Genomic DNA, 27,006 nt, shown 5'->3' with positions numbered 1-27,006 from the left:
CACAGAGTAGGTTGTCAGTAATGAGCTGCTGTAATATCATAGCATGTTGCTTCAAAAAACCACAGCCTAACGACTAGTAATAAAGATATCAGTAGCCTCTTCTATATAATTTTAAAAAGTTTTCTAGCAGCCAGGAGCGGTGGGTCATACCTGTAATCCCAGCACTTTGGGAGGCAGAGGCGGGCGGATCACGAGGTCAGAAGATCAAGAACATCCTGGCCAACATGGTGAAACCCCATCTCTACTAAAAATACAAAAATTAGCCAGGTGTGGTGGCGCGCACCTGTAGTCCCAGCTACTCAGGAGGCTGAGACAGGAGAATCGCTTGAACGCAGGAGGCGGAGGCTGCAGTGAGCCGAGATCGATCGTGCCACTGCACTCCAGCCTAGGCAACAGAGCAAGACTCTAGATTCTGTCTCCAAAAAATAAAATAAAATAAAAAGTTTTCTATCTAGTACACACATTTCAAATGGGCATTGTGATACACGTTTTAAACTATAAGCACGCTTTTCTGTGATTGGAATAGCTGTCTTCTCCAGTAGGAAACATAAGTAAAAGCATTTAGAAAGTATGACAGGCAAATCTGGATAAATTTAGAATGAAGTTTCTTAGACCAAGGGGCTGATAGTGACAATATTGTGGTTTCTAGAGGCTTCAGTGGATAGCAATAGAAACAGGTCAAAGGAATTTGGAAAGTAGTTTCTATGCTGCGGTAAAGCAAAGAGAGAGTTGGGAGAAAAAGGTCAGCTTTCTCTGCTCTTATTGATCACCACGGTCCAGAAATGAGTTTTACGTAAGCTCACTTTATCGGACTATATTTTCAGGAATTAAATAAATGCATTTGTCAAATCACAAGAAGGTTTTTTGGTGGGAGAAGTACAGCAAATGTAACTGCAATTCACACAGGTTCTCTCAACTTTTTCATTAAAACCGATTCTAAGACTCCAGAGCAGTAGGGTAAGTTATTTTCTCTTCCTTCAAACACCCAATCCTGAAGTTCCCTGCCTGTAGTTGTCATGCGGACCCAACAGGAGACAATCTGTCTCCCATTCTCTTCATACTTCCTCCGGCGGACCGGAATGCAAGTTCCTCCTTTCTCTTTTCCCACTCAGATTTCCAACAGTGACCTCAACTCCACTGCGCCGACTCCTCCAGTCTCCCGGGCTCTGGATCTTCTCCCCCAACATTCGTTTCCTCTCAGAGTTCGTACCCCAAGCCCCTTCGTCCGAGTTCCATTACTCCCTCAACATAATTCTACCCAGGCGATTCAGATCCCTCTTCCTCCACATCCCCGCTCTGTCCACTCTGTCCAACCCCTGCCCCACGTGCCGCTCACAAGGGCCGGCCAGGCCAGACCCCTGCCCCAGACCGTTCGGTATCCCCAAGGCCCTGGGGCTCCCACTTAGGCAAGCCCCGCTGCTCAGCTCGGCCGCTCCGGGGGTCTGGTTCTTTCCTCTGCTGTTTCTCCCAAGATCTGTCCTCACTCAGCCCCTCTCACCCGCGTGGGACGCACCCGGAGGCCTTCTCGCCCTCACCTTCCCAGTAATTGCTGGTTCCTGCCGCCATCTTTGTTGTCCAACGTCAGCCGGGATGGGGAGCAGAGGCGATGCAGGCCAGAAAGTCACCACCGCGCCTGTTTCCGCCCCGAGCGCCAGGGCTGACGGGATGCGAACCTCCGCGGACACTGCCACCTGCTGATCAATTCGTTATCTTACAGCTTTTAAGTAGCGACAGATCAAAAACTTCAGCTTTAGCTCCTGACACTCTCTGAATGTCTGTCTTTCATTCCCGCTTTCTGCGCCCCAAACCATCATCATCTCCCTTATCTCGGCTTATCCTTTCTCTCAGCAGGTGCCTACTTGACTGGGAGGAGAATCATCCTCAGGCAACTCCCTCAATTTCCTTCACCTTGTCTCTAATGTGTATCTTCAGCCAATTTCTTCTTTTCTCAGACACAGAGACCCTTTCTTCCCAGAGCCATTTCCTTCATCCTACCTCCCCGCCTGTGCTCCATCATCCACGTTCTCTGGCATATGCGCTCTTCTCCACTGGCTGCTTTCCTGTGTCTACAGTAGTTCTAGTTCCAGCCCTCTTTCCTTGTCAGCCGCCACATCTAGAAAGAGTGAGCTAACTGCTTCTACATGCTCTCGGCCTGAGCCCTCAACCTGCTGTCCAATCTGCTGTCCAAACCCACACTTTATAGATACATAAATTATCTGCTGGTGCTGACTTAATTCTAGTGAAGTGTAGAAAACTTAATTCCTGTAAAGTTCTTTCCCCTACTCATTTATAATATAGTTGTTTAAGTATTTCCTCTGCTTTCATTGAGAGAACCACATCAGTCAATGTTGTAATATTTGCTTCAAGTGTCAGGCATAAGTTAGAGAATTCAAGAGAAGAGGAAAGCGTACTTGATTTATGCATATTTTACTCTTCTTCCTTCCTAGTGTCCCAAGATTCCTTTTTTTAATCGTTTCCTTTCTGTTTCAAGAATTTCCCTCAGCCATTTTTTTTTTTTAAAGAGTAGGTCAGCTGGTGACAAATTCTATTAGTTTTTCTTCATCTGAGAATGTCTTGATTTCACTTCATTCTTGGGGGATCGGATATTGTTGCCAGATATAGAATCTGAAGTTGACAATTTCTTTTTTTTCAGCACTTGAAAAATGTGCCAATTCCTTCTGGCCTCCATAGTTTCAGATAAGAAATTGGCTACAACTGGAATTGTTTTTCCACTGTAGCTAAAATATATTTTCTCTCTCACTGCTTTCAAGAACTGTTCTTTAGTTTTCAGAAGTTATGATGTGCCTTGGTGTAGATTTCTTTGGATTTATCCTGTTCTTGATATCCTCAGCTTCTTGATTATTACATTTATGGCTTCTGCCAAATTTGGGGATTCTCAGCCATTGTTTCTTCCAATACTTTTCCTATCAAATACTGTTTCTCTTCTTTTTCTGGGAGTCTCATGATGTGAATGCTAGATCTTTTGTTAATGTCCCACATAGCTCTGAAGTTATGCTAATTTTTTTTTCAGTCTAGTTTCCATCATTCGGATTTGGTACTATCTACTATTCTGTCTTCAGATTTGCTGACGGGAAAGTATGTCTTTCCTCTGTTCCCTCCGTTCTGCTGTTGAGCCCATCTGTTGAGTTCGTGTCAATTATTGCATTTTTCATATCTAAAACTTCTGTTCAGTTCCTCATTATATCTTCTGTTTCTTTGCTGTGACTCTTTTATCATTTGTTCTAAGTTTGTTTGTAATTGCTCATTAAAGTATTTTTATTAGAGCTGCTTTAAAGTCCTCGTCAGATAATTCCAACATCTGTGTCATCTTGATGTTGGGGTCTGTTGTCTTCTTTTCACTCAAGTCGAAATTTTCTGGGCTATTGAAATGACAGTTTTTATAAATTGTATCCTGATGTTTTAGGTATTTGTTATGAGATTCTGGAATTTAAGTTTTCTGTTTAAGCAGACTTGCTCTGACACATGCTGCTGAGGGGCATAGGGAAATGCTTGCTACTTCCAGGTGGGAGTGGAAGTTCCGGCTCTGCCTTGGCCTTCATTGATTCCCCAGGGAGGAGGTGCCTTGTTACTGCTCCCCATGTGGTCCCCATTGCCACCATGGCAGGGAGCCTCATTACTGCTGTTCAGTGGACAAGAAGTCCAAGTGGGTGTGGGTGGGGCGCTTCATTACGGCCGGTGAGTGTGGAAGCCTAGCCTCCTCTCTCAGCCCTTGATGGCAAGGAGTGAAGATGGGCCTCAGTTTTTTCTGTGACATTTGTCCAGAGTGGTGAAATTATTGTCCAAAAGTATTCTGTCTTGTTAGGATACCTGTTTCCTGGTCCCTTGTCTGGAGAGAGAAGGCTTTCCATTTTCCTTTGGGCTTTTTTGTCTGCACCCTTTGGCATTTCTAGGTTGCCAGTTTCTCCAGCACTCAGTATAGGACATAGGAAACAAAAAGGAAACCCACGGAACTCAGCTTCATGTTCTTTACATTCTGAGGTCCCTAGCTGGTCTGCCTTCTTTTCTCCACCTTTTTGAGTCTATATATATAAATATTAGCTGTGCTTCGTGGGAGGAATAGAAAGAAATACAGCTAATCCATCTTGTCCAGAAGTGAAATTGTCCCTTTAATTTTTAAATGTTTTAATTATCAGGCTGGATGTGGTGGTTCGTGCCTGTAATCCGAGCACTTTGGGAGGCCAAGGTGGTTGGACTGCTCGAGTCCAGGAGTTTGAGACCAGCCTGGGCAACATAGTAGGACCTCATCTCTACAAAAAATTAAAACATTAGCCAGGCGTGGTGATGTGCCCTGTAGTCCCCGCCACTCAGGAGGCTGAAGTGGAAGGATTGCTTGAGTCCCCCGGGGTCAAGGCTGCAGCGAGCCATCACCACACCACTGCGCCCCAGTCTGGGTGACAGAGTCAGACCTTGTCTTAAAAAACAAACAAACAAAAAAAAAACTGCTAAAATTCATCTTGTCTTCTACTTTCTTGAATTCATTCATTCATCATCATTCTTTTTTTTTTTTTTTTTTGAGACGGAGTCTCGCTCTGCCGCCCAGGCTGGAGTGCAGTGGCCGGATCTCAGCTCACTGCAAGCTCCGCCTCCTGGGTTTAGGCCATTCTCCTGCCTCAGCCTCCCGAGTAGCTGGGACTACAGGCGCCCGCCACCTCGCCCAGCTAGTTTTTTTGTATTTTTAGTAGAGACGGGGTTTCACCGTGTTAGCCAGGATGGTCTCGATCTCCTGACCTCGTGATCCGCCCGTCTCGGCCTCCCAAAGTGCTGGGATTACAGGCTTGAACCACCGCCCCCGGCCTTTTTTTTTTTTTTTTTTTTTTTTTTTTTTTTTTTTAAGACAAATCTTGCTCTGTCCCCAGGCTGGAGTGCAGTGGCACAATCTTGGCTCACTGCAACCTCTGCCTCCCGGGTTCAACAATTCTCCTGCCTCAGCCTCCCGAGTAGCTGGGAATACAGGCGCCTGCCACCATCCTGGCTAATTTTTGTATTTTCAGTAAAGACAGGGTTTCACCATATTAGCCGGGCTGGTCTTAAACTCCTGACCTTGTGATCTGCCTGCCTCAGCCTCCCAAAAGTGTTGGGATTACAGGTGTGAGACACTGCGCCCGGCTTCTTTTTTTTTTTTTTTTTTTTTTTGTGAGACGGAGTCTCGCTCGTCACCCAGGCTGGAGTACAATGGCGCGATCTTGGCTCACCGCAACCTCCACGTCCTGCGTTCAAGTGATTCTCCTGCCTCAGCTTCCCGAGTAACTGGGATTACAGGCATGCACCACCATGCCCGGCTAGTTTTGTATTTTTATTAGAGATGCGGTTTCTCCGTGTTGGTCAGGCTGGTCTCGAACTCCCGACCTCAGGTGATCCGCCCACCTTGGCCTCCCAAAGTGCTGGGATTACAGGCGTGAGCCACCGCACCCGGCCCATCATCATTCTTTAAAAATTTCTGATAATTGAGAAATATGTACTTCCCATAGGATTGTTTCTATTTTTCTTGATCTTTCACAACGTAATCGTCTTTTGATAAGAACTTTTGATTGGATGCTGTATATTATAGATAAAACTTTGTATTAATCATTTGAGGATCTAGATGATGTTGTCTTTCTCCAGAAAGAATTTACTGCCTCTTCTTGCAGGCAGTTCAGGTAGGGGCAGATCAGCTTAATCCAGTATGGAGTGGAACTAATACCAAGAGGGATTCTGTGTTTGTTAAAATTGGTCTATTTCTGATTAGCCCTTCATTCTAATGTGTAGCCATTCAGGTTTCCTAACTGGAATACTGTTTACCAGTGCCACTTCCTTGACAGGTACTAACCTCGTATTTTCCCCCACCCAGTGACACTGCCTAAAACTTCTGTTTGGGTTCTCTGTCTCTTGCCTAGCCTCTCTTCTGTTACCTATGAATTGAAAAATGCCTGGAGGTAAAAGTTTTACCACCACACTCACCTCTCAGCAATTTTTGTTCTGGGATCTTGATCCCATAAGTCCTTCTTACATTAGTAGTTCTCCAATCCTTCAAACAGCTTGTTTTTTTGTTTTTAAATAAAATTTAGCTTTTCTAATTGCTTTTGACGAGAAGTCTTTCCGTTTCAAGCCAATCCACTCATAGCTGAAAGTGGAACTAAATTTTATTATTTCTAATTTATCTGTAGATTATTTTGTATTTTCCACATGCATAATCATCTGCTAATAATGACAAATTCATTTCTTATCAATATTCATTCATATATGCTATTTATATTTTCATGTTTCATGGCTGAGATCTGTTCTGATAATAGAACAAAGCTAAGGTATTAAATACTTTAGTTGGTATTTTTGTTGGCATGTTCAGGGAGGAGTTGTAAGTGCTCTGATTTTGCAATTCTCATTTGACCAGCAGGACTCTAAATTTCCCTCCTTTTCTTCTTTTCATCACCTAATTGTCTTTTGCTTCTTTTCTTTTCATCACCTAATTGTCAAAGGTGCTTCTCCTTTTTTCATTTTTTCCCTTCACTAGCTCTTTTTTTCTTTTCTTTTGAAGCTGTGTGTTTCAAAGACTGCCTCATTAAGTCACACTTGCCCCCTTTAAATTGTGCTCACTCTGAAGCCCCTTCCCTCTGGTTTCTGCTCAGATCACTTGGACATGTTTTTTAGACTGAGAGTTAGGTGGACCTAGTCTTTTTGGCAGTAGTTTTAGGCCAAGAACATTACTTTCTTTTTCTGGCGTCCCTCTCCTGACTTCCCTGCAGTTTATCTCCATCTGCCTTCGCTCCACAGAGCCTGTGGGATGCTACTGGGGTGGGCCTGTGACAATCCATGTTGCGATCTGCTGATTTTCCTCATCTTACTCGGTTTGAAGTTTCAAAATCTCTGACTTCAAATTATGCTGGGAGTGTGATTTCTGTATACTTTTTCCTTCGTGTGTTTGCATTAATGAAATATTGGGAGACAAGGTAGCTAGGCTGCCACTAAGGTTTTCAGCGACCTGGAAGTTCGCTTTCATTCTTGAAAGGTATGTTCAATACAGAATTCTATGTTGGAAGTTATATAATGTTTTCCCCAGCATTTTAAAAGTATAATTTCGATGTACTTTGGTTTCTATTGTTGAGAGTGAGTCTAATCACTGATCTCTTTTGTCTTTGTTGATCTGCAATTTCACTGATCTAAGTGTGGGTGTTACTTTTTCTTGCTTGGATTGAGTTTCCTTAATCTATGGGTTGCTATCTTTATCGATTTGGGGAAAATTTTCAGTCACTGTCTCTTAGTTTCCTATGCTCTGTTCTTTCTTCTTTTTCCTCTAAAACTGTGGGTATCAAACATGTGGTATTAGTTGTATGTCAAATCCACATTTTAACCCTCTCCTTTGTATTTTCTACCTTTTGGTCTCCATGCTACGTAAGAATTTCTACAGATCTGTCTTCTAGTTAATTACTTCTCTGTGCGCAATCGGCCACGCCAACTATCCATTTTAGTTTCTATACTTTCATTTCCGAAGTTCTATTATTTTATAGATCCTGTGATAGTCTCAGGTTTATCTTTTATTTGAAAACAATAATTCTATTTTACAGTGTTCAATAATATAAACATCTGACACCCATATAAAACTTTTTCTGCTCTTCTCTTGTGAAAAATTGTGAAGTCTGCTCCAACTCTAGGAGGAACACACCTTCCACTAGAGATTTCTTTTTTCTTTTCTTTTTTTTTTTTTTTTTTTTTTTTGAGACAGGGTCTTGCTCTATGGTCCAGGCTGGAGTGCAGTGGCGCCATCTCGGCAAACTCCGCCTCCCAGGTTCATGCCATTCTCCTGCCTCAGCCTCCCGAGTAGCTCCGCCACCACGCCTGGCTAATTTTTCTGTATTTTTAGTAGAGACGGGGGTTTCACCGTGTTAGCCAGGATAGTCTTGATCTCCTGACCTTGTGATCCGCCCGCCTCGGCCTCCCAAAGTGCTGGGATTACAGGTGTGAGCCAGCATGCCCGGCCTCCACTAGAGATTTCAATTGAACTTGGTCATCTAGAAGCAGGTGCCACATGGCTTGACACCTGGAGTACCCAAGCTGTGTATGGCTGCCTAGGTTCTAGACATCCTATTTCCTATGCCCAGGCCCTCTTTCCAATGTGTTCCATTCACGTTCTGCTAAATAGAAAACTGACTATAATCCTTCCTCTTTTGTCCTCCCAACACTCACATCTTCCAAATCAAAACCCAGGAGTCAACTTTGTATGATCTCTGCAACTTTTCTGTAAATCTAAAACTATTATTTTTTTAAATCTAGCAGTCCTGCAATTGAGTCATTACTGTAACTTGCCCAGTCCCTTTCTGTTTCATTCCCTCTCAACAGGATCAATGCTTTCGACTCTAGATCAAAAGCCTGTTTAGTCTTGAAAAACTCTGCTAGGAACCGTATGTACATAATAAATAATCATCATCATCATAAATACTGGAATAACCTCAAATATTCGAAATTAGCAATCTAGACTTTCACCATTACTCCTTCACTTTGGCTCAACCTCAGTGGTTATCACAGAATATAATCCATGTTATCACAGCAATTTCTATTTAATCTGCACTGTTTCCTCCGTGTTCCGTCTTAAGTTTCTCCACTTGCTGATTTTCCAACTACAGTTTTGACTTTATCTCTGCCTCTTCATATTGCTGAATTTGAGATATCCATCTCAATTTACTCCCACTTCTAATTATCGTACCTTCAGTCTTATCAAGTAATTCTCAGCCTTTTTTTCTCAGTCTTTCAGGCTGGCCTCTAAACTTCAATACCTTACTACTCCACGTAGGCCATCCTGTCTCATTCTTGCTTACCTTGTCTACATTTGTTTACACAGTAATTAGGGAAGAGGATTATTTAACCTCAACCAAAATGCCGAAGCAATAGTATGTTTGCTTTTAATATTCTACTAATGTAAGTGAAAATTGTGATATTAAAGTTAAAATTGGGGCCGGGCATGGTGGCTCATGCCTGTAATCCCAGCACTTTGGGAGGCCAAGGTGGGAGGATCACTTGAGGTCAGGAGTTCCAGACCAGCCTGGCCAACATGGCGAAACTCTGTCTGTACTAAAAATACAAAAATTAGCTGGGCATGATGGCGCATGCCTGTAATTCCAGCTACTTGGGAGGCTAAGGCAGGAGAATCGCTTGAAACCGGGAGCCAGAGGTTGCAGTGAGCTGAGTTCATACCAATGCACTCCAGCCTGGGAGACAGTGAGACTCCGTCTCAAAATATATATATATATATTTTTTGATTAATTGCTGTGATAACATGGATTATATTCTGTGATAACCACTGAGGTTGAGCCAAAGTGAAGGAGTAATGGTGAAAGTCTAGATTGCTAATTTCGAATATTTGAATAAATATATATATATATATATATATATATTTTTTTTTTTTTTTTTTTTTTTTTTTTTTTTTTTTTTGAGACGGAGTCTTGCTCTGCCGCCCAGGCTGGAGTGCAGTGGCCGGCTCTCAGCTCACTGCAAGCTCCGCCTCCCGGGTTCACGCCATTCTCCTGTCTCAGCCTCCCGAGTAGCTGGGACTACAGGCGCCCGCCTCGTCGCCCGGCTATTTTTTTGTATTTTTTAGTAGAGACGGGGTTTCACCGTATTAGCCAGGATGGTCTTGATCTCCTGACCTCATGATCCGCCCGTCTCGGCCTCCCAAAGTGCTGGGATTACAGGCTTGAGCCACCGCGCCCGGCCTATATTTTGTCTATATATTTGTTTTACATTTGCTGAGGAGTGCTTTACTTCCAACTATGTGGTCAGTTTTGGAATAAGTGCGATGTGGTGCTGAGAAGAATGTACATTCTGTTGATTTGGGGTGGAGAGTTCTGTAGATGTCTATTAGGTCTGCTTGGTGCAGAGTTGAGTTCAATTCCTGGATATCCTTGTTAACTTTGTCTCGTTGATCTGTCTAATGTTGACAGTGGGGTGTTAAAGTCTCCCATTATATATATTTGTGTATATATATATATAAAGAAAGGTAAAATTGCACTCTGTCTACTGATTTTATTGCTTTTAAGTTGTGTGTAATAATAAACGGTGTATTTATCTGAGGTTTGCAACAAATAGCATAGAATCAGTTGGTATTCTAACTATAACTAAGACCTAAGACATGAAGACCCACACAATGGCACTTATTCAGAATTGAGTAGTATTAGTGTTGACCATCATGTTTACTTTGCTGAGAACAATCAGCTATTAGAAATCTGAAAAGCTGAACATAACTAGATTACTGTTTATGAAATAAACCAAAAGGGTTCTTAATTCAAGTATGAGAAAACTAAGAAAATTCAGGAAAATATTTCAAACATTGAGAGAAAAAGAACCATTATCACTATTCACACTTCCTGTAGCAGTTAAGTAAGGCTGTTTTCACTAAAGAAGCATAAATACAACTTAATTTCATTTAAAAACAAGTATGAAGCATTTTGGCATAATTAAAACTTTACTGCCATGCTTTAGACAATCTATTGAACCACATAATAAAAAGTTTCTTTCTTTTTTTTTTTTTTAGTATTTGTGTCTCAGAATTTCTTCTAAATTAAAAAGATCACCTATAAACAGGTCTTTGTTTATACATTTGATAAAGTAACTGTCTTTCAAAGGCATAAGAAGACATCACATGAAGGAAAATGATGCTGGTTACCACAGGCATTCAATTCCGAGTCAAACATTATATTGGGAACTTTTCTAACATTATTTCGTTTAATTTTCCACTGCAATCCTATCAAGGATTATTCTTTAACCAGTAGAGAAACTGAGGCTCAGAGAATGTCAAGAAACTTGTACAAGCTCACATCGGAAGCAAGTAGCAGAGCCAAGAATCAATCACAGATTGGTACAGCTCCAAAGTCCATGCTCAAACCTCTATGCTTTATTTCCTTTACAGCAGAGACTTTTAGATGAACCAATCACTGTTGAAATATAACTTATTTCCATTTCTATTTCTCTGGTCTGGACTATGAGTTCTTTGTCAGCAGAGTCCGTTTCTTATGTATCTTTGCTTTCCCAATTCCTATTAGGGTAGAAGTAACACATTGTTGCTAAGTGAAAAGGGGATATTGAATTCATTCTCGCTGCGCCTATAAGTGCCAGGACACATTATTCTAACTGGGCCTCACCTGGAAAAAGGACGAAATTTTTAATGAACAAGTTTAAAATGAGTACATAACCTTTCAATGACCAGTTTTGTGTTATTGTGAAATGATTGAACATATATAACAATCTAGCTGAGCTACAAACAGAAAACTGTGGCCACTATGTAATGTGATTTCAGAAACAAAGCTTTCTTTTGAGTTGATTCATAAATACAGAAACATTCCATAGGTGATACCCTGTATTCTGATCCTGGTACTATTTTTCCACTAGTGTAGGCAGAAAAACTAAATAACTTTCAAACTGGACCTATAACTTTTTCTGGCCTATTGCATCTGAAAAAAGATTATGAGACAAAACACAAAGAAAGACAAACATCATAAAATAACTTTTATACAGGATTAGTAGATCTGTTTACATATAAAAAACAGAAAGGACCTCATTACAGTTAGATTTCACATAAATTACACATTGACTTTTAAAAACTACTATTCAACTTCATTTAAAGTCCCTTTTAAAAATTTCATTTTGAAGGCACAGTGCATGAAATAAACCAAAGACTGAAGCACTTGAGATGAATGGGTGTTGGGCACCTGATATAAACAGCTGTAGATTGCTCTAGAACTGGGAGTATCACTTGGAAAAATTGGAGAGGTGAAAAGCTGATTTTTAATCTGAGCATTAAAAAATACCATTATGTCATACCTCCAGAAAATCTGTAGCATGGCCAGCATAGAAGGTAATTAGTACACTCATGTTATGCCATTTATAAAAATCACAATCATACATATTTACATAATCTATATCCAACTGCCTCAAAATGGTAATCTACTTTCAAATTTCATAATGTACTCTGTCAAATCAAAATCAACCAGGACAATATTCTGAAAATCAAGTGGAATCATTAACAAATTATTGCTAAAAATAGGATAAATGGGTATTGGGAGAGATTTCTTCATGAACTAGAAATCCAAGTTCAGTTGATATTAAAGACCCCAATCATCCCCCCAAAATAACTAGTTAAAACAAACCAGAAACCCAAAGAGTTATCAAAAAAGTTGCTATAGAAAACCACTGAACATCAATCATAGTGAAATTTATAGTAATAACAATAAAGCAAAATTATATGGAAATGCTGGGTTGTCACTGTTAAAACAATTCCACAAGAAAAACCATAATGTAGGGCACTATTACAGAGTTCATTGCCAATAAGCTTTTCATACAGCAGGGCCAACACCTGGCACAAGTGCATTTCTGGCAACAACAAGATAAAACTATTTAATGTTGCGAATAAATGGAAATGGAGGAGCAGGTCATGGTTACCGAGTAACCTGGTGTTAGCTCAAACACAATAAGCTCAGACATAAACACTACCTTTTATTTATTTGTGAACTCATAATTAGATTTAAATTCAATAGTCATGAATTCAGCAAATCCCATTCAAGTAAAAGTTACCAAAGATTAAGCAATCAATCACACTGGGCCAAATATACAATATGTTTCCTTTCTGGAAGATGACAAAGTCCCAAAGCAAATCCTTTCAATAAGCATTGCAAGCATTCCTCAACTGGATAGGATCCCACTCACTACCCAAGTGTTCAGCAAAATGCATCAAAACCAAAGGATCTTTCCTTCTGAAATGACTTGGGCACATCTTACTGAACTACATAATCGATACAAGTACATGTACACAGGTAGACACTTTGAACATTACCTACTCAATCACTTTGCTTTTATTAAGGAGCTGGGAAGGAAGAAGTCTTGCAAACTGATCACCAGGACAAAACCCATGCCTTGTGAGTAAAGAAAGGCACAACTCAGATTTAGGCAAATTTCTTAATACTATGATACTTGCTTCTGTAACTCCAAGGAAATGGAAAGTCTCTCAGAGAAACACTGAAGAAATGTATTCCCCATCCCATATGGCTTCAATGCCTTAAGCAGTTAATATGTTCTAATATTAGATTAGATCCGCAAATAAAAGACAGGGAAGGGCTGAGAATATAGTCTTAGTAGTCAGGGATCCTATACATTCACGCTTCTAGGTAACACAAGCTGGGAAAGTCTTGTTTTCCAGCTAAATGCGTATTTAAAAGTTCATTGACGGTCAAGATTTATAGCAGAATTTGGTTTTTCTTTCAGGAAGTATTACTAAAATAACTGTATGTTCATTTCTTTAAAACTTTACACATGCTTAAAAGGCATGGCCTCCAGCCACTGAGATGTACAGTTAAAGACATATTTGATCCAAGAGAGAAGTAAATGTAAAAAGGTATCCTCTGGTGAAGACCAATGATAACAAAGCAAAGTCTGTCACATTAACTTTGTTTCATTTGCCATAACGTCCCAAGCAGGGCCAGCCACTCTTAGGCCCCTTGTTGGTTTCCTGACTGTACTCTTAAAAATAAAGCTGAAAAAGAGCAATACACCACCATCCTTAAAGAAAACATATAGATTATTAGAAGAAATTAAATCACGTATACTTCATTAACTATTAGCATCCCACAAGCTCTGTTCCATGTACAAGGTGGCAGAATTTACAGTTGCTAATACCAGAATACCAGAATGGCTTAACCTTGAACCACGGATTTATCACAGATACTTATCAACAAATGACATGACCTCATTATTCTTGATAAACAAAATATTTTATAAAGCCACTTTGAATGCATTCCTCACCAAACCTGGTTGAACGACCTAGGTAGGTGGTAAACCACTCCACCTGAAGGCTTTGGGATAACTGATACATTAATGGATATAGAATACAATTTGAGAAGATGAGAGCAAGTTTTTTGATCCCCTGATTTAGTATAAGTTCAGCAGCAACTTGGTCATTAAAACATTCAAAGGTATTAAACCGTTAGATCATTGGTAAGATGCATACTTACAAAAAGCATCATTTCCGTTGCATAAGACAGACACAATAAAATGCAAATCTTTCAGGTCTTTGCCTGATTGGCAGTGAAGATGACACTTTCACACCACAGTGTTTTATCACTCAGCAGTCATAGTTTACATTTTTTTCAAGGGAGGGAGCTATACTTAAAAACTTTCGACTGAACTTTTAGCAAAATTGGTTGATCAAAAAGAGACTGTCAAATGAAACATTAGGACAAAGAACCAAATTACTCCCAGAGGCCTATGTGAACAAGACCGGCCAAGTGATTTCAATAATAGTATGCTATTACAGGGTATAGGCTTGGACTGGAGCATGAAGTACAGCTATTTTGTGTTCAAATACAGGTTAAGAATGTGCAAGTAGGTCTCTTCCACATTTCTAGATATTTTCAGTAGAATTCAGATCTTGCAGATGGTTGGGTCATCTGAAAACCATGTGTGCAACACAGAAAAAAGTTCTGATTTAGGCAATATTAAAGAATCAGGCATTCCTAGAATAAGCTAGTGCTTCACAGATATAAGCAGCAGCACCTGTGGGTTTTTACCAAGTTCAAAGATAGGCAACATGAGTTTTAGCTTTTGCTAGATCTCTCTCAGCTTCATTCAAGTGGGCATTTAGATCTTTAACAACAAAGTAAGTTCTCCCTTAAAATGGGCTATTTAGAAGTTTGCTAAACCTTACAAGAGAGGTAGTGAAATCCTGCTTACAGCATAGTCTACCAGTTCCAATCTAGCCTTGGAACAGGTAGAAAGCCAAATGCAGAAGCCCATTTATTCATTTCCTACTGTTATACGTGTTTAAAAATCAATTCAACCTCCATTAAACCTGAATAAGAGAAACTCCAGCTATTTAACAACTAGAGAAAAGTACTCCTCAGTAGGTTGAAAAAACCTTGAGTTTTTAAAGCTTTATGTCGATTCTGACTGCTGTCCCTGCCTTAATGTTTCTGGATTCTTTTGGCCATTTAAAACAAAGAAAAATACTAAAGCCACTAGTAAACACCTGATGTGCAAAAAACAACCTCTAGTTGGTTTTATGCCATTATTACATAAGCTCCAAACAGCTCATCTTAAATTAAAAAGAAAAACAAAGTGGCTGTCCCATCTCTGCTGCATAAATAGAAATCAGATTTTTTTTTTTTAAAGGTTAAGAATACTTTAAGGAAGGGAAGTTCAAAACTGCCAGTGAAATTCACAGAGAATACAAATTTAGCAATTTAACTTCCCAAAGCTCTTTGAAGAAGCAAGAGAGTCTCTCTTCTTAATGCAGTGTTCTCCCAAGAGGAACTGTAATTTTGCTTGGTACTTATGCTGGGAGATATGCCAAATGTGTTTCTCAATGTTTGCTAGAATATAATGTTTCCTCTTCAGTGTCTGTTTCATCCTGGAACTCATGGCTTAGGAGGGACTTCTTGGAGCCGGTAGACATCATGCGAATTTCATCTTCATACTCATCATGATGCTGCCTGAGCCGATGAAAGCCATCTTTGTGTCTATTAGACTTGATTGAGCAGATGCACCAAATAATGCAAGCTGTTAGGATCAATGCCGACATAGTAGCACCTGACAAACAAAAACCATCACGTGGGTGATATTATACTTTAAGGATATTAATAAGCAGCTGCTTACAATGGAACTTTTAATAATATACTCCGCATTTATTTTATTTCTATTTCATGCACTTAAGAACCTTTTATTATAATAGAAGCAGTATATGTACAATATACAAAATTTAAAAATACAAACTGACAAAAGTCAAAACCAAAAACCTCCTATCTTTACATTTCCATTACCCAGAGATCATTTTTAGTTACCAGATCTTTTCTGCATGTGATCCTCCCACCTCAGCCTCCTGAGCAGTACCACAGGTGCACGCCACCACACCTGGCTAATTTTTTTTTTTTTTTTGGTAGAGGTGGGGTTTTGCCATGTTGCCCAGGCTAGTCTAGAACTCCTGACCTCAAGTGATCCACCTGCCTCGGCCTCCCAAAGCGCTGGGATTATAGGCGTGAGCCACCATGCCTGGCCCCAGATCTTTCTTTATGCATGTGCATATACATGTATTTTTTTCTTTTACCATAATGAGATTATACTGTACCTACTGTTCTGCAACCTGCTTTTTATGACTTCTATTATACTCTTCCTTTCCAGTAAACTTTCATTTCATCCAAATCTCTTAGTTTATTTTAAATTTGTACATAAGGTTATCAAAATAAAAGTGTTAGAAACTAAAAATAATAAAAATTAAGTTCACAATAGCTAATGGGTGACAGAGCCAGATTTAAACCATGGCTCAATTCTACCTCCTGTGTTTTTAATCACTAAGTTATTTACACTTTATCTGAGACAAGATAAGAACTCTTTAAACCCACCACACAGTATCTATGATTGGGCCATGTTTCCAATATACTACTTTCTCTCAACTAAGGGTCTGTCCCACAGGAACCCTGTGATAAAACTTGGGTTATTCTGCCTCAGCCAAGCTGCACTTAGAAATAAACAAAGGCTCTTTGTATCAAACAGATAGAGTACATCAGAGTATTCATTTTACCACATTTTTTTTTTCTTCTTAACCTTTCAGTAATCCAAGCAATGACATGAATTAGTTCCAGTGAAAGCAAACATTTCCTCTTTCCTGGATCTTGAAAAAGCAGAACTAATATAAGTCAAAGTCCTAGGAACTTAAAACTTTAATATAAAGCAAATCATTCATTCATTCAACAACTCTTCATTAAGACCCACTGCGTGCTAAGCATCGTTCTGGGCTCTGAGGATGCAGGAAGATTCTTCACTCTCTCAGAGCTTATGTTTTAGTGGGAGAGATTGAATATAGACAAAGAAATGAACCAATACAATGTTAGTAAGAAGTGCTATAATGTAAAAAAGCAGGATAGAGATAGTCACAGGGGTAGCTAGGGTGATCAGGGAAGACCTCTCCGTGGAGATGACATTTGAGTATAGACCTGAAGAAACAGAAATATTGGGAACAGGACCCCAAAAGCTGGCCATAAACTGGCTCCAAAAATGGCCATAAACAAAATCTCTGCAGCACTGTGACATGTTCATCATGGCCATGACACCCATGCTGGAAGGTTGTGGGTTTACCAGAATGAGGGCAAGGAACACCTGGCCCACCCAAGGCGGAAAACCACTTAAAGGCATTCTTAAACTACAAACAATAGCATGAGCGATCTGTGCCTTAAGGACATGCTCCTGCTGCAGATAACTAGCCCAACCCATCCCTTTATTTCGGCCGATCCCTTCATTTCCCATAAGGGATACTTTTAGTTAATCTAATATCTATAAAAACAATGCTAATGACTGGTTTGCTGTTAATAAACATGTGGGTAAATCTCTGTTCGAGGCTCTCAGCTCCAAAGGCTGTGAGACCCCTGATTTCCCACTTCGCACCTCTGTATTTCTCTGTGTGTGTCTTTAATTCCTCTAGCACCACTGGGTTAGGGTCTCTCCGACTGAGCTGGTCTCAGCAAGTGGCGTCCATTGTAGGAGCTTGAATCCAGGTTGAAGTGTCGCTGGAGCGGCAGTTGAACATGGAACTAAGCTGGAGGACACCTGAGTACTCTTAAAGCAATCCCTGTGGTGAGTAAGAAGGGGAGCTCAGAAGCATTAGGGTAACAATGGGACAAGTGTGGGCTCTGGTTCATTCCACCTTGGAACTTTTTCACACTGATGAGGAGGAGAAAGGAGAGTGTAACGAAGTAATAGAAGAGGTTACATAGCATGTTTATTTGCCAGCTAAAGCTAAAGCGGCAAAGGAGGGAGAGGTTCATCCCTATCCTTCTGCACCCCCTCATTATTATTTTGAAGAAAAATACCCTCCAGAACTTTCTTTTCCAGAGGACACTGGGTGAAAAGTAGTTGCCCCGTGACTGTTCAAGCAGCGCCTCAAGAGACTGCTCTTAGTTCTATTCAGGCAGGAATTCAGCAAGTTAGCTGAGAGGGTGATTTAGAGGCTTGGCAGCTCCCTGTTAGAATATACCCCCCAGATCAGCAGGGAAATATTATAGCTACATTTGAGCCTTTTCCTTTTAAATTCGGGAAAGCACATTTAGTTGATTATATCAAGGCCTGTGATGGTATTGGAAGTAATCTGCATAAGGCTACTCTGCTAGCACAGGCAATGGCAGGACTGAGAGTGAATAAAGGAACTCCATTTCCTGGAGCTTGTTTTAGCCGTGAGAAGCACGGTCATACTAGAAAAAAAAAAAGTAGAAAAAAATCAGTGAGTCAGGCCACCAGATAGGGGGAAAAAAGAAAACTGCTGAGCCTGAAATATGTCCAAAATGTAAAACAGGAAAACATTGTGCTAATCAGTGTCACTCTAAGTTTGATAAAGATGGGAACCCACTTTCGGGAAACGCCATAAGGGGCCCGTCCCAGGCCCCATTCCAAACCAGGGCATTTCCAGCTCAGGACATTCGCTCTTCCCTGTACAACGTCTGTCCCCCACCACAGCCGGTAGTGCCACGGTAGATTTACGCTGCACAAAAGTTGTGAGTCTTCTGCCTGGGGAACCCTCACAAAAGGTCCCAACAGGAGTCTGTGGACCATTGCCAGCAGGGACGATAGGATTACTTCTAGGCAGGTCTAGTTTAAATTTAAAAGAGGTACAAATACATACAGGAGTCATTGATTCAGATTATAATGGGGAAATTCAAATTGTGATATCTACTTCTGCTCCCTGGAAAGCAGAGCCAGGAGATCATATAGCACAGCTCCTGATTGTGCCATATGTGGAAATGGGGAAAAATGAAATTAAACTAACAGGAGGATTTGGAAGCACAAATAAACAAGGCAAAGCAGCTTACTGGGTAAATCAAATTACTGATAAACGTCCTACCTGTGAAATAATTATTCAGGGAAAGAAATTTAAAGGTTTGGTAGATACAGGAGCGGACATTGCAATCATTTCTCCACAGCACTGGTCCTCCGTGTGGTCAATTCAACCCGCTCGATTTAACATAGTTGGAGTTGCTAAAGCCCCTGAAGTATATCAGAGCAGTTATATTTTGCATTGTGAAGGGCCCAATGGACACCCTGGGACTATCTGACCAATTAAAACATCTGTACCTATAAATTTATGGGGGAGAGATTTATTACAACAATGGGGAGCACAAGTTCTAATACCAGAGCAATTATATAGCCTTCAAAGTCAACATACAATGCATGAAATGGGGTATGTCCCTGGTATGGGACTAGAAAAAAATTTGCAAGGTTTGAAAAAACCGCTTCAAGTGGAAAGACAAAGTTCCTGCCAAAGATTAGGATATCATTTTTTATGGCAGCCATTGTTAAGCCTCTAGAACCTATACCTTTAAAATGGTTAACAGATAAGCCAATTTGGATAGAACAATGGCCACTAAGTAAAGAGAAACCGGAGGCTTTAGAGAAATTAGTTACTGAACAATTAGAAAATGGGTACACAGCTCCAACATTTTCCCCTTGGAATTCTCCAGGTTTTGTAATTAAGAAAAAATCAGGTAAATGGAGAATGTTAACTGACTTAAGAGTCATCAACTCAATTATACAACCTACGGGAGCATTACAGCCAGGATTGCGTTCTCCTGCTATAATCCCAAAAACTCGGCCTTTAATAGTCATAGATTTAAAAGACTGTTTCTTTACTATCCCGTTAACTGAGCAAGACTGTGAATGGTTTGCATTTACAATTCTTGTGGTAAACAACCTGCAGCCTGCTAAGCGTTTTCATTGTTTTACAGATGGGTCTAGTAATGGTAAAGCTTCTTATTCTGGATCAAAAGGTAAAGCTTCCCAGATGCCCTATACTTCAGCTCAAAAAGCGGAGCTTGTAACTGTAATTGAGGTATTGACTGCTTTTAACATGCCTATTAATGTGATTTCTGATTCTTCATACATGGTTCATTCCACACAGTTAATTAAAAATGCTTAATTACAATTTCATATAAACAACTGATGACAAAAACAAAAAAGGGGGAGAAATAGGGATTACAGGATAGCCCATATACAACTGAATCTAGCATTATTAACTCTAAATTTTTTGAGCCTGCCCAAAGGTCAGATGTTATCAGCAGCTGAACAGCATCTACAGAAACCAGCTGCAAAGACAGAAGCAGAACAACTGGTTTAGTGGAGAGATCCAATAACAAACAGTTGGGAAATAGGTAAAATAATAACTTGGGGTAGAGGTTATGCTTGTGTTTCTCCAGGCCAAAATCAACAGCTGATTTGGATACCATCAAGACACCCGAAACCTTATCATGAGCCAGATGTTGAGGAAGAGATTCCGGGAGGATCCCGAGGACCCCCCGGTTGCAGCCATGTCGAGACTGATGCTGGGGAGGACCCCAACTGTCACGAGCAACACCCGTCAAACACAGCCACCCACCTGGGGACAGATCAAGAAGCTATCACAGATGGTGGAAGAAAACCTCAGGAAAGCGGGACAACCAGACATAGTAAGTAATTTAATGGTAGCTATAATAGCGGTGATCGCCATTGCTGTGAGTATTCCTTCAACAAGGGCGGACACAGAGAACAATTATACTTATTGGGCATATTTATCAATCTTGGCTGGCAATAATGCCTGGATGTAATCACTCTATGACACAGTCACACATGCTTTCTGATCTCAGTGTTTACCACAATAAATCTGCTCTTATAATTGAGGCATACTGCCCTCAAAAACCTGTTTGTAAGCAAAATTAACCTGGCCAGAAAAAAATGAACGTACTTGTTTAGGAAGATTGCATTGCAAAACAGGCAGAGGTGCTGTGCAGTGATTCCTATGGAATCATTATTGATTGGTCCCCTAAGGGGATGTTTAGCTTGAATTGCATCTCTCAGTCTGCATGCCACAGCCACACTATGTTCAGATGGTCTGAACAAAAGGTCAGATGGTAGAAATGATAAGAAGTACGGCAAAAGTTCATATTATCTGGAACCATGGCAGTATAGTCGCACCTCAACCTCAAATGATAAGGTTCGTTGTAGGAGCTAAACATAAGGATTTGTGGAAACTATTAATAGCTCTTAATAAGATCAAAATTTGGGAACAAATATTTAAAGCATCCTAGGCACACCTGACCTTAATGCCAGGAACTGGAGTGCTTAAAGGAGCTGCAGATAGATTAGCAGCTAGTAACCCATCAAAATGGATAAAAACACTTGGAACCTCTGTGATTTCAATGATGATTGTGCTTTTAATCTGTTGACTTTGTAGAGTCTGCAGATGTGGAACTTGACTCCTGAGAGAAGTAGCTCACCGTGATAAAGCTGCCTTTGCTTTGATCGATTTGCAAATAAAAGGGGGACATGTTGGGAACAGGCCCCCCAAAATCTGGCCATAAACTGGCCCCAAAACTGGCCATAAACAAAATCTCTGCAGCCCTGTGACATGTTCATCATGGCCATGACACCCACACTGGAAGGCTGTGGGTTTACCAGAATGAGGGCAAGGAACACCTGGCCCGCCCAGGGTGGAAAACCACTTAAAGGCGTGCTTAAACTACAAACAATAGCATGAGCGATCTGTGCCTTAAGGACATGCTCCTGCTGCAGATAACTAGCCCAACCCATCCCTTTATTTTGGCCCATCCCTTCGTTTCCCATAAGGGATACTTTTAGTTAATCTATAGAAACAATGCTAATGACTGGCTTGTTGTTAATAAACACATGGGTAAATCTCTGTTCGAGGCTCTCAGCTCTGAAGGCTGTGAGACCGCTGATTTCCCACTTCACACCTCTATGTTTCTGTGTGTGTGTGTGTGTGTGTCTTCAATTTCTCTAGCGCTGCTGGGTTAGGGTCTCCCTGACCAAGCTGGTCTCGGCAGAGAAAGGCAAGCCAGGAGAACATATGGGAGAACAGAGGCCCAGGAAAATACATTTAGATAAGGAGACACCAGAAGACAAGTGATTAGTTTCAGGATTATGGAGGTGACCCACTCTCATATTGAAATGTCAAGATTGTTTTTAACTTTTACTACTAAAAATCAAAATGTCTTTACCTGATACAGTTACCACAAGCTCCCTTGGCAAACCAAATATCCGGTTATCTGTGTCAAAGACTATCACCACAGAACTAGCTGCATCATGATGCACAAAGACCTAGAAGGCGAAAGTGTAAGAATCATGACAAGTTCTGCTTAAGGTGTACTGTATCCCTGCTATATTATTAGGGCCCATATAGCAAACTAAGGAGATGATGCCTTGCCATCTAAAGTATACAAAATGCTAGAAAATTTTCCCTTTTGGTGGCAAGGGGTACAAGGATAACAAGATATCGTAATCAAGAGGCAGTCACACTTTTATTTCTTTATTCCTTTCAAGATTTCTAACTAGAGTTTCAAAATAAAATAGAAGTATTACTAAGAATAAAAATTTACATGATGCTACTCAATTTGAGTTTCTTACCTGTGAATGTTGTTGCTGGTACCCATCAGCGATGGCATTGATGTTATGGACACCTGGCGCTAAGAGTACATGGAAATAACCTCCCTCTTTTGTGTGTACCTTTATTCCTTCATTAAGTACAATGACTGCTTTAGAGATTGGCTTTCCAGTCCTATCTTTAACAAATCCATGAACTCCCTTGTGAACCTGAAAAAATGTTTAAACTATAAATTTATGTTGTCATAATGCCAGACATTGTAGAGGCACTAGCTTGAGGCATGACCAAACAAAACAAACAAAACAAAAACCACACACAAACAAGTGTCAAACTGTATGGCCTGCTTCTCCCCGCCTCCCCCGCCCCCTCCCCCACTGACTCTGACCTTGTTTGCCATTCATTCAATGTTCAGGGTCACAGAGCTGGACATAAAAGAGAACTCTGATACTGTCACAGCCTGAAGCATTAGAACCCAACCTTCTAATGCCTTGAGTGATTTCCTTCCCACCATGGTATACTACTCCAGTAACTCTGTGATACTCAAATTAAAGAACTTGCAGCATCTTGCAAGGTCAAATTACCTAAATTATAGCAGATTCCAGAGATGTGAATGAATGGCATCTATTTAGGAAACATAAAATAACCAAAACTCTTCTATATAAATTTAAAATAAATAATATACATTTTTGGTAAAAGACAATGTTTCGATAAAGGTTTTCACTGAACATATTCCTGGGAGTTTGCCTCTAGTTAAAAGGAAAAGACTCACCTCCACTAACATACTAAGAAGAGATCTCTTATTGTCCGCCCACAAGGAAGGGAGTTGTGCAGCACTAGGAAAGTAACAGCAGCTTGTGTATACTGTGATTTCCGGACAATGGCCATAGGTGACGCTATAATCCTAAAATATAAAGTTCAAAATCAAATGTGGGAAAATTAGTAAGTAAAAGAAAGAATGAGGCATTGTAATACAACAAATGGAGTAAATGAAAAGAAAATGTAGCTGATGTAAACAAAGAAGCTGTAAAGCATTTTATGACAAATATAAATAAACCTCTCTGTATTATAATCAGTCACAAACTCTGTGAGAGCCCTTGAGGACAGGGGCTATGTCGAATTCACTTTCCTATCTTCAGTGCTTCCCATAGTGCCTGGTAGTGCCAGTTAGATGGGGTTTATTCGGGTTTGCTGAAGAAATGAATCAATGAGTACATGCAGAAGAGGGTCAGCTTCCCTTTAAACCCAGAAACGTCACAGTTGTTCTTGAAGCTCTGGAGATAATAATCATTAGCCCTCTGATACCCTCAACCTGGACCCCTGCTGGTAACAATATCCACTCCCTGCAATACAGCATTTATCAAACTATCTTAACTGATTATTTAGAGATTAGTTTTCCCACAGCATAGCTCAGATCGTGTCAATATTGTTATCCCTGCTCAAAACCTGTGCAGACAGGTTCAAAAACCCAACTTACCAACTTTTCCCAAAATATCTTCTTTTTCCTAACTCAGTTAATGGTATTAACTCATTTTCTCACATAGCCATGAAACATCTTGTCTTTGACTTCTCTATCTCACTATCATCCATAATTCACTGAATCTTGTCAATTCTACCTCTATAGAATCTCTAAAATGTCATCCTCTGACTCTACTCTCCTTGCCACTAGCATAACCTAGGCCCTCATTACTTTTTGTCTAGACAATTCCAAACCAGTCTCCCTGTACCAGTGTCTCTTCCTCCAAACTATCTTAACTGATTATTTAGAGATTAGTTTCCCCATAGCATAGCTCAGATCATGTCAATATTGTTATCCCTGCTCAAAACCTCATAGTTTCCCATTCTTATTAAAACAAAGCATTCAAAGCAACCAGCACTCTTTCCATTCTTAACCTTCTGCGGCTCTGCATTACACTCCATACTGTAACTAAATTAGACTGCTGCTATGTACTGCTTCCTCTTTCTGGAATGTTCTGCTTCACAATCTCTGCAGCCCAAATGCCATCTCCTCTACAGAGAAAAAGGCTGTATCTCTGACTAGATATAATTTTTTGTGTCTTTAATTTCTCATGGCATGTTGAGAGCTGCTCTCTTCTACATCAAATCAATTAATTATGTAACACAGTTAATTCGTACAATAGGCCAGGCAATATATTTTATCACTAATATGGCAAAGTGCCTCCCAGTAGTAAGTTCTTAGTAAATAAAGGACTGAAGACAGACAGAAATGGGAATGAAGTCAATTTTCTGGTTGCATATGTGAATAAAAGGATCAGCCACCCACCCATCTGCTAACAACTCCTGCCTAATTTGAAGTGGATGGACAGTGAATTAAAATGCTGTCATTTTATTAAAGAAGACCTAAATAAATGGATGGGAGGACAATATTGTAGAGATGTCAATACTACACAAAGTAATCTATGGTGTCAACACAACCTCTAACAAAATTCCAACATCCCTTTTCTCAGAAAAAGAAAAGCCAATGCTCAAATTCAAATGGAATGACAAGGGGCCCTGAATAGCCAAAACAATCTTTAAGAACAATAAAGCTGAAGGACTCACACGTTCCAATTTTACAATTTACCACAACAAACCTACATTAATCAAAACAGTGATACTGGCATAAAGGCAAACACATAGACCAATGGAATAGAATTGAGAGTACAGAAATAAACCCACACATCTATGGTAAACTCATTTTTGACAAGGGTACCAAAACCATTCAGTGGGGAAAGAATAGACTTTCAACAAATAGTGCTGAGACAACTGAATTTCTACATACAAACAAATGAAGTTGAACTCCTACTTCATACCACAAAAAATAAACTGCATCAATGACCGAAATACGACAGCTTGATCCATAAAGTTTTTTTTTTTTTGAGACAAGGGTCTCACTCTGTTGCCCAGACTGGAGTGCAGTGGCGAGATCTCGGCTTATCGCAATCTCTACCTCCCAGGCTCAAGCCGTTCTCCTGCCGCAGCCTCCGGAGTAGCTGGGATTACAGGTGCGCGGCACTACAGCCTGCCTAATGTTTGTATTTTTAGTATATGGGGTTTCACCATGTTGGCCAGGCTGGTCTTGAACTCCTGATATCAAATGATCCACCCACCTTGGCCTCCCAAAGTGCTTGGATTACAGGCCTGAGCCACCGTGCCCACCCCATAAAACTCTTCAAAGAAAATGCAAGCATAGGTGGCAGGGAGTGGGGCGGTGGTGGGGAGGGGCATGCACCCTGCCCCCCAACTCATACCACATCTGCCCTCCAAAAAACAGAAAAAAGAAAAGAAAACATGGGGGGGGGAGGTGGGGAATCTTCATGACCTTGGATTTAGCAACAGATCCTTACATAGGATAACAATTACAAAAGCAACAACAAAAACAGATACATTGGATTTCATCACAATTAAAAACTCTTGTGTATCAAAGGACATAATCAAGAAATTTAAAAGGTAACCTACAGAATAGGAGAAAATACTGGCAAATCATGTATCTGATAAGAATTTCATATCTAGAATACATAGCATCCAGAATGGTTCTTGTTTGTTTATTTGTTTTTCTTGAGATGGAGTTTCGTGCTTGTTGCCCAGGCTGGAATGCAATGGTATGATCTTGGCTCACTGAAACCTCCACCTCCCAAGTTCAAACGATTCTCCTGCCTCAGCCTCCCAAGTAGCTGGGATTACAGGTGCCTGCCCCCACGCCCAGCTAATTTTTTTGTATTTTTAGTAGAGACGGGTTTTACCATGTTGGCCAGGCTGGTCTCGAACTCCTGACCTCAGGTGATCCTCCTGCCTCGGCCTCCCAAAGTGCTGGGATTATAGACGTGAGCCATCACCACGTTCAGCCTTTTATATTAACATATAAAGAACTCCAGCCTAGGCAACAAAGGGAGACCCTGTCTCTACAAAGAATTACAAATAATTGGTCCAGCATGGTGGTGCATGTGGGTGGTCGTGGCTACTCCCGGAGGCTGAGGTGGGGGGATTGCTTAGGCCTGGGAGGTTGAGGCTGCAATAAGCTGCGAAGGAGTCATAGTCACTGCACTCCAGCCTGAGCAACAAAGTGAGACTCTGTTAAAAAAAAAAAAAAAAAAAAAAAAAAAAAAAACAGAAAATAAGTGTTGGTGAGGAGAGGATATGGGAAAAATTGGAACCCTCAAACACTGCTGGTAAGGAATGTAAAATGGTACAGCTGCTGTGGAAAACAGTTTAGTGGTTCCTCAAAAGGTGAAACATAGAATTACAACATAACCAGGTAATTCCACTCCTAGGTATCTACCCCAAAGAAGTAACAGATACTTGTAATACCAATGCTCATGGCAGCACGGGGTTCAAACAGATACCTGCAATACCAATGTTCACGGCAACATCATTCGCAATAGCCAAAAAGCAGAAATCCAAGTGCCCATCAGTACATGAATTAACAAACAAAATGTGGTATAAACATAAATAGAATATTATTCAGCCATAAAAAGGAATGAAGTAATGATACATGCTCTAAAATGGATGAATCCTAAAAACATTTTGCTAAGTGAAAGAGTAAATATTGTATGATTCTACTTACATGAAATATATAGAATAGGCAAATAGAAAGTAAACAGGGGTTCCAGGAGTCGTGGGAG

General features: G+C 40.4%; 2 protein-coding genes across 4 annotated transcripts in view; both read right to left on the bottom strand.

Moving 5' to 3' along the window:
* GOSR1 (golgi SNAP receptor complex member 1) overlaps positions 1-1,647 on the bottom strand; it is a 52,304-nt gene extending 50,657 nt beyond the window's left edge. For 2 of the 3 annotated variants that reach the window (XM_010367945.2, XM_010367946.2), the window contains exon 1: positions 1,536-1,647. In XM_010367945.2, coding sequence (XP_010366247.1) covers positions 1,536-1,566 — 31 coding nt within the window. In that variant the 5' untranslated portion in view covers positions 1,567-1,647. Of the gene's footprint in view, positions 1-1,513 lie in introns of all 3 variants that reach the window. The other variant, XM_010367947.2, reaches the window with a different exon arrangement.
* A 9,822-nt stretch (positions 1,648-11,469) lies between these two features.
* CPD (carboxypeptidase D) overlaps positions 11,470-27,006 on the bottom strand; it is a 99,635-nt gene continuing 84,098 nt past the window's right edge. Inside the window, exons 18-21 of the mRNA XM_010367948.2 lie at positions 23,157-23,288; positions 22,411-22,596; positions 22,005-22,104; positions 11,470-15,561 (exon numbers count right to left, since the gene is read on the bottom strand). Of these exons, the coding sequence (XP_010366250.2) occupies positions 15,335-15,561; positions 22,005-22,104; positions 22,411-22,596; positions 23,157-23,288 (645 nt within the window). The 3' untranslated portion in view covers positions 11,470-15,334. The remainder of the gene's footprint in view (positions 15,562-22,004; positions 22,105-22,410; positions 22,597-23,156; positions 23,289-27,006) is intronic.

This window comes from Rhinopithecus roxellana, chromosome 19 (assembly GCF_007565055.1).
Source record: "Rhinopithecus roxellana isolate Shanxi Qingling chromosome 19, ASM756505v1, whole genome shotgun sequence".
Taxonomy (NCBI): Eukaryota; Metazoa; Chordata; class Mammalia; order Primates; family Cercopithecidae; genus Rhinopithecus; species Rhinopithecus roxellana.
The sequence above is the reverse complement of the archived record's forward strand: the minus strand, read 5'-3'. Positions and strand labels throughout refer to the sequence as shown.